Genomic DNA, 16279 nt, shown 5'->3' with positions numbered 1-16279 from the left:
AGTCGCCATCAGATATATCGGAGCGGCCAAGGTGTTCACAATATCTGAACACGCGCTCTAACGCCCTGACAATAGAGGCGTGTTCCGATATTTGTGAGCACCTTGGCCGCTCCGATATATCTGATGGCGACTGTACCTCTTCACGCTTCAGACAGTTACTTTTGTATTTATAATTATTAACTAGGTTCTTCCCGCGAATTCGTCTGCGTGATGATAATGATTGATCAAAACTATTCTATCCTTTCCCGGGAAAAACGATATGGAATCATATCAGTTAAATAGCTGTCAATCACGCGGGCGTCCCACTCGCACTAATACTTGTGCGGATAAGTCTGAGCGAAATGAACACGCGAATTACAGCTAACCAATATCATTCTAATATTTATTTATTTATTTATTTATATTAATTTTTTTATTTAATATCGATTTGATGTCTACTTACTTACTTACTCCGTTGGCTCAGCGACCCAAAATGAGACCTGGCCTCCGAGACAAGACAGTGCCACTTTTCTCGGTCCTGCACGGTGTGGTCGGTGTTCTCGATTCAGCTAACTAGGGCACGTTTGAATTGGCCTGTATCTAACAAGAGTTGTGTTTCAGGGAGCTGTGTCAGATGATACGCAACCACTCGGCTGCGCCCCCGTTCTGTGTGCCCAATTATCATAAGCTTTACGAAGACGCCTCTGTAAGTAACATACTTCCATTATAGCATCTTAATTTAATATTAGTTTAACTAACTACCTGCTTTAATTTTCAGCATTAGTAATAAGCCTTGAAAAAAAAATGACTTACTTACTTGAAAAAAAAAAACAACGGGTTGCACTCCGGGAGTGCCGACAGAAGTGAAAACTCAATGACTAGTCCAAAATGTCTGCAGCACTATGTATAATTGACCCATCCTCCTTTCTATTGAAAAACTTTAGTTCCGAAATTGCTGGTCAGTGAGCTTGTTTAAAATTCGAAATTCAAATTTGTAGCGTTAATTGTTTAAAATTCGAATAGAAATTGTAAAGTTACCTTGCAGACCTCGCATCTAAATATATTTGGTCATGATATTTTGAGTTTTATTCACTAGTACTAGAGTTCACTTTTATTAGCAATTTCATCAAGATGTAGCTTTATTGAATTATATTTGAGTGATATAAAGTTAGAATGTAACTGTGAGATCCTCGTATTTCAACCCGTACAAGATTAGAACCTTTTTCATGTAATGTCATTGAGTTTTTCTTTATTGATTTAAATGCCATCTAAATGAGTGGCCATCTAAACCTTACGGTCACGTGATCGCCTTACGCTGTCTCGAGTTTATCATTTTTCCCCCACCTTAAAAAGTGCCCAGCGCCGCTAAAGAAGTTTTCACTTCAAAAACTAAAACGGTCGAATTGTAACCTCCTCCTTTTTTGCAGTCGGTTAAAAATAAAGTAGTAAGTAACTAGTATTTGACAGGTTACGCTATACTCCTAACTATATCAGTAGAACGTTTGAACTTGAAACTGCGAAGCTATCTACTTAATTAAACTTTACTCTAGTTCAGTCCCTATTTGTTGACCCCTCCACCCATATATTTACTTTGGACCTACTCGTAAATCAATCGAATACCTAATTGATGAAATTTACACTCAGTATACACAACCTTGAATATCAAGGCCCAATCAGAGATTTCCTACATATGGAATACTCAATAACACCAGTCATTCCCGAAATAAGGAAGCAACCAACCTTTCCTAACAATAGGGTTTCATTTCTAGTAACGACCAATACGAGTAGGTGCTACGAGATTTAAGTTTTGTTCAGGCCCCGTAGACAACATGCCAATCTGTAACGTTGCATAGCAAACGAAACGCAACTGTCACTGTCACATTAATATGGAAGAGTTATATTATAGCAAAGACATATGTAACTCCGTATGAGATGAATAAAGTCTAAGAAAAAAACGTGCCTCGGGAATCAAGAAAAAGTCATTCTCGGATAGATGGCGCACACACCTTTGGCCTATGGTCGGCTAGATGGCGTTGACGACACCGTTTCATATTTAACAATTTTAACACTTAGGTATCAGTGAATGAACATGGGTCAAAATGATATAAAAATAATAAAACCATTTATCCATATATATAAATTTTTTCGATAGTTTTATACGTTTTCATTTTGAGTTGTAGTCGCGTGTCGATAGATGGCAGTAAATTTACTGTGACTACATAATTTACTATGAGAGGACCCCTCTATACTATCTATTCTCTTTGGTTATAGGGAGACAAGAGTTAGACCAAGACAAGTCTGCAACTATTTTAAGAGCACACGCAGTGCTAGTGTTATTTATACGTAATAATTTCATAGAAGTTTGACATTTAAAATAACACTTGCACTGCGTGTGCTAATAAAATCGTTGCATACTTGTCTTGGTCTAACTCTAAACAGAAACCTGACGCTGTCAATCAAAATTTTGTTTAAATAAGGGAGCAACGTTGCTTTTAAACCCTCGTGCAAAAGATTTCGAATTATGGAATTTTGAACGTTGTGAAGGTTTCAAAAGGTGAACAAATTTTGCTGCCAAGTGAAATCAAAATTTTGTACCGGATCATCGTCAGGAAAATACTGGCGGTAAAACATTACAAATTAAGCCAAGTAATGCTATTAAAATATTCATTATTCTAAATTATAGCTAAAATGTACATTATTCTGGCTTACGGCTTATTTATCAAATTACGTACTCTTCAGGATTTCAAACAATAAGGATATCTTTTCGAAAGGAAGAATGAAAATGTTTTTTTTTTGTCTAATGGCGCCATTTCGACACTCATATTATAAATTTAATTTACAAAGATTTCCTTATAAATCATTAGATTATTAAATAATTATATTTAAATACATTGATAAACCAAAATAAACATTAAACATATTACAATGAAATAAAATTGTGCAAGTGCGAGTCCGATTTTTTTTAAAGTTTCAGAGGAAAAGTTAATGTATTTACTTATATTAAATACCTATAATTTTGTAACATCCTATTACTATTCTGATACCGTTCTTGCTTGCCACTTTCGTGGCTAAAATTAAATCAGATCGACTCAAAGATAATGCTTTTTTGATGCAAAATTCATAGAACCACGCTCGAAACCAATCTGATTCGTAAACAAGCGTAAAAATAACATGCGTTGCCTACTTTTTAACCGAACTAAATCACAGCTGAGTAAGCTGGCTAATTGAAAGGACAGGTAAATAAAAAAACGCAGTAAAATCATCTGTATGAATTTTACAAACTGGGGCAAAAGTTCGCGAAAGGAAATTTTAAACTCCTGTGAAACTAAACTGAAATTTGTGTACGACCAACCTAACTTTTTAATTGGAAAATTGGCAAGGTTTTTTTCTGGTTGCAAAATGACTATTTAGTATTCTAATTACATACTTTACACATATCTCTCCCTATTGACAATGTTTTGAACTGATTCGACTTGATACGACCTTATAACCACCTACAGTAAAGGGCCATAAAGTTTGCACATCGGAATTTCGGCTTCGTAGAGCGTTGTCTCTTTCATTCTCGTTGCCTCCAATATTCTCTTTCTAAATACCGATGTGCAAACTTTATGGCCCTTTACTGTACCTACCTATTGTTTTATCCAAGTACGGGTAGCGTTATTAATTTAGCAGTCTAGAGTCGATCGAGACCGAGATGATAGTCGATATTAGTGACGGATTGAACGTCAGTCATAATTGCGACTGGGGTAACATTCCATTTCTGACCGCAGCTGCACTACTAGTACGAACGCGTCGGTGTTATTGTCAATTTCCATAGTAAAATGAATGGTAGTGCTGCTGTCGTTGGAAATTGACCTTATGCGGCGGCGAACGTCACTCATTTTAAAGTATTTGAACAAATTAAATTATTTCAGAAAAATATTTTAATTTGTTTTTATCAAGTAGAAACACTACTATATAAATTATAAACTGAAATAAAAATAATATAATATATGGCACTGGAGGCCTTGGTCACTTTTTCTTAGTATATGACATTTATTTCAGTCACTCATTTTATCAATGAAATTGACAAATACAGCGGCGGAGTTGCATCGGCAGCAATGTCGTAATATTAAAAAAGTAATACAGCTGTAGTTGACATCCGAGTGTCATCTTTAGGTTGCTAGTTTTTTCTTGTTACGTAACGGTATTCGTTTTGTCACTAGGTACCAATCGAAGCGGCTCATCTATACGACGCAGTGGTGCTCTGGGCCAGAGCTGCCACCGCCGCGATGCGGGCGGGGCTCCCGGCAACCGACGGGGCCACCCTGATGAAGCTTCTTCGACCCACTACCTACCGATCTGTTCAGGGTTTTGATGTAAGTTTTATGTATTACTTTTTAGCACGCTTAGCTAAATATATATGTATTTAGCCTCACCGTGTATAATACATTTGTATACATAAATGTCAGTGGCGTGCCTACGGTTTCGGAGTAAGGCAAGCCGAAAGATATGTTTTCGTAATAAATGTCCAGTCTCACTTTGAACATGAAGAATGAATGAATTTGCTAGCGTAAGTGTCGCGGCGAGCTATCAAAGCGCACAGGGCATACTAGGTACTACTATAACTACTAGATAGAATTTTACAAACATATCAGAGGGCCTACCTTCTTTCTCTGTTACTCTAATTACGCCTTAATTGGAGTAAACCAACAAGCCTTGTGTTTTGTAAACGGCTGTACAAAATTTTATCTTAATGCGACTGACTTTTCAGAGAATACACAAGTCGGGTGTTGGTTTTGGCGCTGACATGATATCCCGTTTTTCTACAAAGTTTAACGATTTTACCTTGCCTTCGTTGAGTAATATTATGTGGACGCATCTCATACCGTCACAAGGAACAACTTCATAAATTGTTAACACTTATAAACAGAGCTCGGATTTTTCACGGCAAAACAAAACACTATCGGAATCTAGCCAGTGATAGAAACATTATTTTATCGATATCGATAATTCAGTACTAGAAGAAAATACGTCACCAAATAAAATAAATATGTAATAAAAACATTTGTATGAAGCTATATATTAGAAACAGACGCAATTTCTTCTTCAAAATCTACGTCAGTACACACAGTAGGGTTGGGGCGAAAAAAACATTTTTCCCCCACTTCATGTGTATGGGAGGTACCCCAAAAAAACATTTTGTTTTTAGATTTTATTGTACCACTTTTTCGGCGTGGAAAATATACATACTCATACCAAATTTCAGCGTTGTAGCACTAACGGTCACTGAGATTATCCGCGGACGGACGGACGGACGGACGGACAGACATGGCGAAACTATAAGGGTTCCTAGTTGACTACGGAACCCTAAAAATGTATTGAGGCAATACCTGTCATATACTCTAGTAATACTCGATATCGATAAAATAATATTTCAAGCACTGGATAGATTACGCTAGTGTTTTGTTTTGCCGTGAAAAATCCGAGCTCTGCTTATAAACGTCACAACAAACGAACAAATCCACATTCACTACTTAATTCAAATTCACTTAAATAAATTGAGCTTTCGTTACTTCCGACTCGACTAAATAATAATACACTTGAAGTAAACGCGTGCCCGTGCGGACTTATGCAGCTGACTTCACACCAAAAGCCAGGCTTAAATCGCCTTATAAAATTGCTATATATACCAACAAATAGTTATATCGTTCTATGGCGGTTTGTAGGCTAAGAGCGCCTAGAGCGGGACGAAAAATCAAGACCGGTTGCAAGCCAACGAGTGCGAGCAGGATAGCTAGAACATTCTATGCCTGATTTCTTTCGCGCGGACGAGGCGCCATCACGGCAAAAATTCAAATCTTTTAACTTACATTCGAACCACTTCCCAGTGTCTAATTATATGCAAAATTTCAGCTCAATCGGAAATCGGGAAGTATGTCTAATTGCGCTTCCAAGATTTGACCCACACTAACTAAGAAACAAACATACTATCAGGGCAAGTTAAATAAAAGCTTGTAAAATATATCGGGCCACGAAACGCGCCCGCCTACCGTCGGTACGGAAGGCCCGTAAGATCGAAGGGTCTGGATCGGATCCAGCATAAATCAAACTTTTTGATATTTACATACGCGACTGGTCATTCACGGGTGCCGATCTCGTCGCATAATAATTGATTGTCCTAATTAATGTAATGTTACGCATAAAATTCTTTTCGCATAATTTTTATCCAGCTGAAATAAAGAGTATATCGAAAATATTTTGCATAGGTTGTGTAGAATAGGGTAGGTTAGGTTAGGTTAGGTTTGTTTTATAATTTTTCAGAAATGTTATTAGTTTCAGCACAATAACAATTATGCGAAATGAGTTTTATGCGTGACATTACATTAGATTAGGACAATCAATTATTACGCGACCCAATATAGACCCGTCATTCACAGCTTTCTTGCTACGTAAGACTGATGTTTTGCCTTCGTTTGTTCAGTGAGATTGCTTATTTATAATATTAAGTGGGAAGTAATTTAATTATCAGCCGTTTTTAAAACTGATTTGTAAAATAAAACTCTTTTACCTTACCTACTTAAAAAGTATTGAGTGTCCTCCGGGTATCCTATTTCTTGAGCAAATAAGGAAACTTAATTATTTAAAAATATATAAAACTAAACGGGCCCGCAGCTCCGCTCGCGTAAATGAAATAAAGAGTTCGTCTTATGTTTAGTTAAATACCGACATTATTATTTATTCAACCCTGCCATGGTTTAAAACTGTGATAGGGATTTCTTATTTGTAGCCGTTATTTGGATAACTTAATTCGCAAATTTGTCAAAAAATGATGTGATTTGATAAAAGGCAAGATTGTATTTTTTCATCTACACGTATTTATTTAAAACTTGTTTCAAGATAAAATTATTATTTGTTCTTATAAGCCTAGTTGCAAAAACGTTCATTAGATTCATTTTCGCCTTAAGACGAATATGGACGACCACTGCCCTTAAATCGCCTTTTCATACAAACATAGGTAGTCTAGTCCTCTCGGTCTTGCGATAGCTCTCGCCAGTCGCCATGGCTGAGGTTGAGCAGGTCTTGAGCAACTACGTCGTTTCAGCGGTACCTAGGACGTCCACTCGGGCGTCTCCCATTTTGTTGTCCCAAGTACCTGCGCTCTCTTCACGGCACGATCCTCTCCTATTCTCTCTAAGTGTCCGAGCCACCACTGAATTTAGCCGCTTTTGTCTCTCAATATTTCGCCACTATATCGGACCACATCCTTATTTCTATGGCAACAAAATTATATTACGATATTTGGCTGACTGCTGACTGTACATTTGCTTATTTTATCAGGTTGCTCAATAATATCTGAACATGCACTTTAATCTACCTACATAACTTACTATCAACTTTGTATTTTTGGCCCATCTCAGCATTCTTAGCCCGTTCCCCGGACGAATGGCAATGTTTGCCGAAGCCGTGAAAGTCAATCTGAATAATATAACTCAAAAAATAAATTTAAAACAACAAAATACAAATTGATAATAATAATATAGTAATTATTTTGATTGATAAGAATGATAAGTCATATATGACATAAATCACTCGTATGGGCTCTATAGACTAAGGTTGAGGTTGACAGCACTTTTTATTTTACTTCGTGTAAAAAAACTCAGAAATACCTGTATACCAAGATGACAAACATAATTTAGTTTACTTTAACTTACGGATTATTTGGTCTAATCTGTAGCACCGCCAAACGAAAAGCAACCGAGATATGCCGAGAAATGGCCGATGTCGTAAAATGAAGATTGTTATGAAAATTTATTTTCCTTATTGTAAATTAAATACGCATCGGAAGCGATAGTTTTTATGCTCTAGTTCTATTCCCATATGTAGATAATTGATTTGAACAGATTTTTATTATCATACGTGTGTCGTATACGAGAAACGTGTCAAAAACTTTTTTAGAAATTTGTAAGGCGCCATCTCGCTTCTTCCCTCGTTTTTTATCCCGTTCTGGTTTTAAAATTTTATATATATGATGAGAATTTATTTATTTTATTTTATTGAATCAGATAAACAATGTAGGTTGTAATAAAAAGTTTATTTTTAAATAGAAAATAAAAATAAATTAGGGAATATGAAGCTACGTAGGCGGATGTAAAAACTTTGAGGCCAGGATGCCGATTATGTTTTAACGATTTGATATGGGTTTCATCTTATTTTGATACGAGCCATAGATATAGCTTAGCCGGCCACACTGATTGGTGATTTGTTACAATAAAATGTAGCTGGGTTAAAGTTTATCGAACGTTTTGCTTGTTATTGCTAGAATGCCTAGAATACCGCCTTTGGTGTCAATGACTCTTTAATATTCCTTGGAAATCTAATTTACAAGATGTCAATAGCAAACGTAAACAAATGGTCTTTCGTTAAGAGAAAAGAACTCTAAGTTTAATGGATATGGAGTTTTGTGATTCTATGGCTAAATATACTAGATCTACCATTAGGTAAACGTAGACGGTTGGTTAGAAGTTGTTAAAGTTAACTACGGAGCGATTGAACGTGTGAATCTTTCCATTCCTTCCTACATGTATACGCGCTTTAGGGAGGCGCATAACAACGTCTACCGTAACTGTTGCTATCTTAACAGGCACCGGAGTCTCAACTTGAGAATTCACCAGCAACAATGTGCTAACCCGTACTTTTAACAAATGTGTCGCTTAAGGTGGTTCGACTAGGTAACTCAAAGCTTAACCCTCGCTAGATGGCGCCACTTTCGCAAAATTTCAGGTTTTATTTTTTTGTGGAATGGTCTTGGTATTTGTATACTTAAAAGTATGAATAGCGCACTCTTTAAGGAAATATTGAACTATTAAAATAAACATTGAATACTTAATTGTGCAAAAACCACCCTTTAAAGTCGACGGAGTGTTGCTGTCACGCTTTCTCCTACTATTACTCGCACATGCAAACAGTGTTTCCGTGATCCTTCTAGTAGACAATTTCACACAGCGTAACTATGCTGCAATAGCGTTGCGGTATGTTCGTGGAAATACGTGCAAGAGGATTGGGGTTCAAGACTGGTGCGAGTACGTATAATTTATTTTTGTTTATTTTTGTCCTTTTTGTGTCATCTTACCTTTAAACGAGCAATTATTACATATATATTTATTTATATATTTGGGTGATATCGGAAACGGCTCTAACGATTTCGATGAAATTTGCTATATAAGGGGTTTGATCTCTTAGCTAGGTCTGATCTGTGAGAAAACGCGCATTTTTGAGTTTTTATGTTTTCTGAGCTTTGGTCGGTCTCCCAGATATTCAATCTCTTCTTCCTCGCGTGGGGTCCGCTTGGCAACTAATCCCAGAATTGGCGTGGGCACTAGTTTTTACGAAAGCGACTGCCCTGACCTTCCCCAGAGAGTAAACTAGGCCTTATTGGGATTAGTCCGGTTTCCTCACATTGTTTTCTTTCACCGAAAAGCGACTGGTAAATAGGTATCAAATGATATTTCGTACAAAAGTTCCGAAAAATCATTGGTACGAGCCGGGGTTAGAAGTGTTAGAACCCACGATCTCCAGATTGCAAGTCGCACGCTCTTTCCGCTAGGCCACCAGCGCTTCCCCCAGATATTCAATTATCAATAAATTACTTTATCAACGTTTTCTAAAAAAATATTCAATACCTGATTTTCACCGATTATGATCTTTTTGGGTTCTTCCAACTCAAAATCACTATGTCCCAATTATTTGTATAGAAGTTTTAGTTTCCGCTACGTCACGCATGCTGGGAAACATTTTTGATACTAAAATTGATTTTATGCTAGGATGGAGTATACTGACGATTCTTGGTAGAATGAGCCCAAGGAAGTCCAGGTTTGTAAGCGTCAGGTATCAGTTTTTTTTTAAAGCGCTAATAGTTAGTTCTACAGATAAAGCAATCCCTTACTGCCCAGCCTCTATCTAATAAAGTAGTAGGTAATTGTAATATAAAATGAAAACATTTATTTATTTATTTTTATTTTGAATTCAAGTACAGTACATTTTTTCATATTTGTTACCCGTTTACTCCCTGTACCTGAAAGAAATATAATATCATGAATCATGATAGTAATAGGAAGAAAGATGATGCAACAATATGGGTTCTAATAAAGTTATAATCAAGTTATAATTTACTTATCTGGTAGTAACTAGTAATAATTGTGTTTTTCATTCATAGACAAAATTCCATTATTTTCAACCGCTGGAAATTTTATACATTTCTTTTTTATTGCAGTGAGGATGTCCTGATTGTAAAGATCAAAGAGATTAGGTAGAGTATAATTTCTAATTAAGGTGGTTCGCCTAGGTTACTCAAAACGTAACTCTCGCTAGATGGCACCACTTTTGCAAAATTTCAGGTTTTATTTTTTTGTGAAATGGTCATGGTATTTGTATACTTAAAAGTATGTTTCGCGCACTCTTTAAATAAATATTGAACTATTAAAATAAACATTGAATACTTCATTGTGCAAAAACCACCTTTTTAATTCGACGGAGTGTTGCTGTCACGCTTTTTCCTACTATTACTCACACATGCAAACAGTGTTTCCGTGATCCTTGTAGTAGACAATTTCACACAACGTAAGTATGTTGCAATAGCGTAACGGTATGTTCGTGGAAATACGTGCAAGAGGATTGGGGTTCAAGACTGGTGCGAGTAGGTAATTTCTTTTTGTTTATTTTAGTCTTTTTGTGTTATCTTACCTTTAAACGAGCAATTATTATATATATATATATTTATTTATATATTTGGATGATATCAGAAACGGCTCTAACGATTTCAATGAAATTTGCTATAAGGGGTTGGATCTCTTAGCTAGGTCTGATCTGTGAGAAAACGCGCATTTTTTAGTTTTTATATGTTTTCTAAGCTTTGGTCGGTCTCCCAGATATTCAATCTCTTCTTCCTCGCGTGGGGTCCGCTTGGCATCTAATCCCAGAATTGGCATGGGCACTAGTTTTTACGAAAGCGACTGCCCTGACCTTCCAACCCAGAGAGTTAACTTATTGGGATTAGTCCAGTTTCCTCACATTGTTTTCTTTCACCGAAAAATAGGTATCGGTATATAAATAGGTTTCGGTAAACAGGTATCAAATGATATTTCGTACCAAATATCATTGGTACGAGCTGGGGTTAGAACCCGCGACCTCCGGATTGCAAGTCGCACGCGCTTTCCGCTAGGCCACCACCGCTCCCCCAGATATTCAGTATTAGTTGGTATTAGGGTATGTGCGGAAAGAGAAGAGTCGTAGAATGTATGGGCTCCCCTACATTTCAAGACTCTTCTCTTTCCGCACAGACTCTATCAATAAATTACTTTATCAACGTTTTCAAAAAAAATATTCAATACCTGATTTTCACAGCTTTTAGGGTTCCGTACCCAAAGGGTAAAACGGGACCCTATTACTAAGACTCCGCTGTCCGTCCGTCCGTCCGTCTGTATGTCACCAGGCTGTATCTCACGAACCGTGATAGCTAGACAGTTGAAATTTTCACAGATGATGTATTTCTGTTGCCGCTATAACAACAAATACTAAAAACAGAATAAAATAAAGATTTAAGTGGGGCTCCCATACAACAAACGTGATTTTTGACCGAAGTTAAGCAACGTCGGGCGGGGTCAGTACTTGGATGGGTGACCCTTTTTTATAGATAATGGTACGGAACCCTTCGTTTGCGAGTCCGACTCGCACTTGGCCGGTTTTACCTAAAATAAAATGAAAACATTTATTTAAGTATTTTTTTTATTTTGAATTCAAGTACAAGTACATTTTTTTCATATTTGTTATCCGTAGTAGTCCCTGTACCTGAAAGAAATATAATATCATGAATCATGATAGGAAAAAATCTCTGATGTAATAGGAAGAAAGATGATGCAACAATATGGATTCTAATAATGTTATAATCGAGTTATAATTTACTTACCTGGTAGTAACTGTAATTGTGTTCTTCATTCATGGACAAAAATTCCATTATTTTCAACCACAGGAAATATTATACATTTCTTTTTTATTGCAGTGAGGATGTCCTGATTGTAAAAATCAAAGAGATTAGGTAGAGTACAATTTCTAATTATCTTTGTAAAAAATAAACGAATACGCGTAGTCATTCGCTTTTAGAAAATAAGAAAAATTAAATAAACATATAAAAAAAAACAATACGAAATTTAGGTGTAAAAAAATTACAAAAAGTTATATCCCAGCATACAATGCTGGGGATCGAACCGGGAACTTTCCGATTGAAAGCAAAAAAGCGACTGTTTGCAAAACACGCCATGATAGTTCTTAGCTAAGCTGACGAATTTCGGGTACTTATTCTCGCTTCAGTCAATTAAGTACCTGTCAACAAAATTGCACTAAACATGACGGCACTCCAAATTCGCGCCGTGGTCAGCCCGGCAACGTCGGAAATAGTATGGCAACGTCGCAAATGTATCTGTACACGACATTTGTGACACACACATACGTAAAATTGATGAAAATTTAACTATGATTATTGCATGATTTCTGTATGAAACATTGTTTTCCTATTAATTTCGCGCAAACGAATATTCGAAAGTAGATAAATGCGGAAATATTTATGTACTAATAGTGTGTAGTGACTTAATGCAATGCGATTGAATTTTGTATGAAAATCGAACCACCTTAAGTATCTTTGTAAAAATTAAACGAATACGCTTAGCTCATACTTAATCAATCGATTTTTAAAAATAGGAAAAATTAAATAATAATAAAACAATACGAAATATAATGTAAAAAAATACAAAAAGTTATGTCCCAGCATACAATGACTGGGGATCGAACCGGGAACCTTCCGTTTGTAAGCAAAAAAGCGACTGTTTGCAAAACACACCATGATAGTTCTTAGCTAAGCTGACAAATTTCGGGTACTTATTCTCGCTTCGGTCAATTAAGTACCTAGCTGTCAAGTATCAGTGTCAACAAAAATGGACCAAACATGACGGCACTGAAAATATGCGCCGCCGTCGGCCCGGCAACGTCGCAATGTATCTGTACACGACATTTGTGACACACATACGTAAAATTGATGAAAAATTAACTATGATTTTTGCATGATTTCTGTATGAAACAAAGTTTTTTTATTCATTTAGCGCAAACGAATACTCGAAAGTAGATAAATGTGAACAAAAAAATGTAGTAATAATGTGTAATTACTTAATGAAAAATAATTGAATTTTGTATCAAAATCGAACCACCTTAACTTCAAACCCGGGTAATCCATTCGACCCTCTCAGCAAATATCTACCATATTACCTTTTCTTAATACTCAAATCGCATAATCTGACAGATGGATTTACCCGATTTTGAACTTAAGCGAGTCAAATAATAATTTAAATAATTTTTAGGGTTCCGTACCCAAAGGGTAAAAACGGGACCCTATTACTAAGACTCCGCTGTCCGTCCGTCCGTCCGTCCGTCCGTCTGTCACCAGGCTGTATCTCACGAACCGTGATAGCTAGACAGTTGAAATTTTCACAGATGATGTATTTCTGTTGCCGCTATAACAACAAATACTAAAAACAGAATAAAATAAAGATTTAAGTGGGGCTCCCATACAACAAACGTGATTTTTGACCGAAGTTAAGCAACGTCGGGCGGGGTCAGTACTTGGATGGGTGACCGTTTTTTTTTTGCCGTTTTTTGCATTATGGTACGGAACCCTTCGTGCGCGAGTCCGACTCGCACTTGCCCGGTTTTTCTTCCCCCTTTCCTTGGATATAAAATAGTGTAGTATCGCTCGCAGACGTTTCTGCTTAATATAAATCAACCTAAGGTCCGTTTGCCTAAAACGATGAACTTTTCATGCCATATTCAATTTAATTAATAAGTCAAAACAATTAAACTTTGCGGGGTGTTTGAAATGGGTACCTATAGTATAACTTTACGATTTCTCTTTATGTTCGAAATAATTACCCAACTGTCTGACTCTGATTCAGTTTGAACATTATTTCCCGTTTATCGAGGGCTATAAATAGATTTTTTTTATTGAAAGTCATCATCTTCCTCGCGCTATCCCGGCATTTTTTGCCACGAATCATGCGAGCCTGGGGTCCGCTTGGCAACTCATCCCGAGGATTGGCGTAGGCACTAGTTTATACGAAAGCGACTGCCACCATCTGACCTTCCAACTCGGAGGTAATAAGGTGAATTAGGCTTAGTCCGGTTTCCTCACGATGTTTTCCTTCACCGAAAAGCGACTGGTAATTATCGAATGATATTTCGTACATAAGTTCCGAAAAACTCATTGGTGCGAGCCGGAGTTTGAACCCGCGACCTCCGGATTGAAAGTCGCACGCTCTTACTGCTAGGCCACCAGCGCTCTCTTGAAGTAATTGAAACTATTATTTAAAAATAACACTTTCAACCACTCATTGAAAATGAATGTATTGTAGCTTTACCGGTGAAAATATTTGTATCAAATTTAGAATGAAACATAATACAAAGTGTACAGGGGGTGTACAAAGGTGTACATCCTTTTTTCAGGACCTGACTCCGATGACTCAATTTTTAGCATTAAATTTCACGTGCCGCTTTCAGTACCACCAAAAAGAATAGATAGTATAGAGGGGTCCTGTCATTGTAAATTTTGTAGTCACTGTAAATTTACTGCCATCTATCGACACACGACTAAAACTCAAAATGAAAACGTATAAAGTTATCAAAAAGATTATATATATGGATAAATGATTTTATTATTTTTATATCATTTTGATCCATGTTCATTCACTGATATCTATGTGTTACAATTGCTAAATATGAAACGGTGTCGTCACGCCATCTAGCCGAGGATAGGCTAAAGGTGTGTGCGGCATCTATTCGAGAATGACTTTTACTTGAATTCCGAGGCACGTTTTTTCCTTAGACTTTATTCGTCTTATACGAAGTTACATATGTCTTTGGTATCACTGACCTAATTTAGGAACATGTATGACAAATATTATAACCTTTGTTCAATAACGTTCAAATACAAAACTGTGAAATTCGCATTTTTGTTGTATTAAGGTATATACCCATTACATTCCAAATTATAATTGCAATTATTATTAATTTACATTTAAATTACACTAAACTATAAAGTTATAGGCATAACAACTATAGAATAAGATAAGCAGAATAAGCTTGGTACGAAAAGTGGTTGGCTTGTAATAAAGGTAATCCACAGATAAAGGAACTTTAGGGCTTCTATTCCATATTTGTTACACGTGTAAGTTTCCAGTGATGTGTGCTTAACTGGTTACATGCGGATTACGCTCAGACGATCATTATGGTTGCCTAAGTCAAAAGCCACAATAGGAATTATCTATAAACTAGCGACTCACCCGGCTTCGCACGGGTTACACAAAACCTTAATGTCGGTACATAGTTACTCGTCGAGAGCCTCTCGACGAGAGTCTCGGCACCGCTCCGATCCAATGCATGCAGCAATTGCAGCATGCATTCCGTGCAGCATGTACACACTCGTTCTCGGCTAGTCTCGGGGGTCTCTCGACGAGTTTGTACACGTACAGCCCGCATAACAAATTATACACCTAAGCTTTCCTCAAGAATCACTCTATTCATTGGTGAAAACCGCATGAAAATCTGTTCAGCAGTTTTTGAGTTTATCGCGAACATACATACACACAAACAGACAGACGCGGCGGGGGACTCTGTTTTATAAGGTGTAGCGATACAGAAGCTTTCACAGAAGTATCATATTCACATGTTAATAATTAATGTTGCTTGATGTGACCTGATAACTTAATGGTTAATTAAAATAAGAGCGTACTAATTAATGAAACTACTAATGCCAGGAATACCAGATATTACCTAACTGAGGACCTATTTGACTCGAGAATATGACTGAAGTTGACATGGCCTGATGGCCTAGTTTTATGAATAGTGAGCTTACTAGGCCGAACTGCCAAATATTGCTAGACAACCTTTTCAATTTTAAAATTTGTAAATTCCTCCATATCCATCACAAAACTAGTCATATTGCAGCCCACACTATATTATATTACTTTCTCAAGTTAAATGGCCCTATTTCGTATATTCTTTTGCACATTTTAATTATATTTTTAAGCTTAACTGTCATTATAGATCTGTGTTATTTTCATAAAAAAATTGTCATTGCAAAGTCTGTGCTAAATCAGTTTCATGACTTTACATACATTAGTAAATGGAACTCCATAAAAATATTAAACGAAATAAAAATTATCGAATTTAAACTGTTGTGAGACATACTAACATTGAATAATTTTACGGTTTAGACTCACTT

The 16279-nt window shown here is 36.5% G+C and overlaps 1 protein-coding gene across 1 annotated transcript in view; it reads left to right on the top strand.

Moving 5' to 3' along the window:
• Positions 1-16279, top strand: part of LOC134791284 (guanylate cyclase 32E) — a 107340-nt gene that overhangs the window by 14769 nt on the left and 76292 nt on the right. Inside the window, exons 5-6 of the mRNA XM_063762279.1 lie at positions 601-685; positions 4185-4337. Coding sequence (XP_063618349.1) covers positions 601-685; positions 4185-4337 — 238 coding nt within the window. The remainder of the gene's footprint in view (positions 1-600; positions 686-4184; positions 4338-16279) is intronic.

Source organism: Cydia splendana, chromosome 6, assembly GCF_910591565.1.
Source record: "Cydia splendana chromosome 6, ilCydSple1.2, whole genome shotgun sequence".
Classification (NCBI taxonomy): domain Eukaryota; kingdom Metazoa; phylum Arthropoda; class Insecta; order Lepidoptera; family Tortricidae; genus Cydia; species Cydia splendana.
The sequence above is the reverse complement of the archived record's forward strand: the minus strand, read 5'-3'. Positions and strand labels throughout refer to the sequence as shown.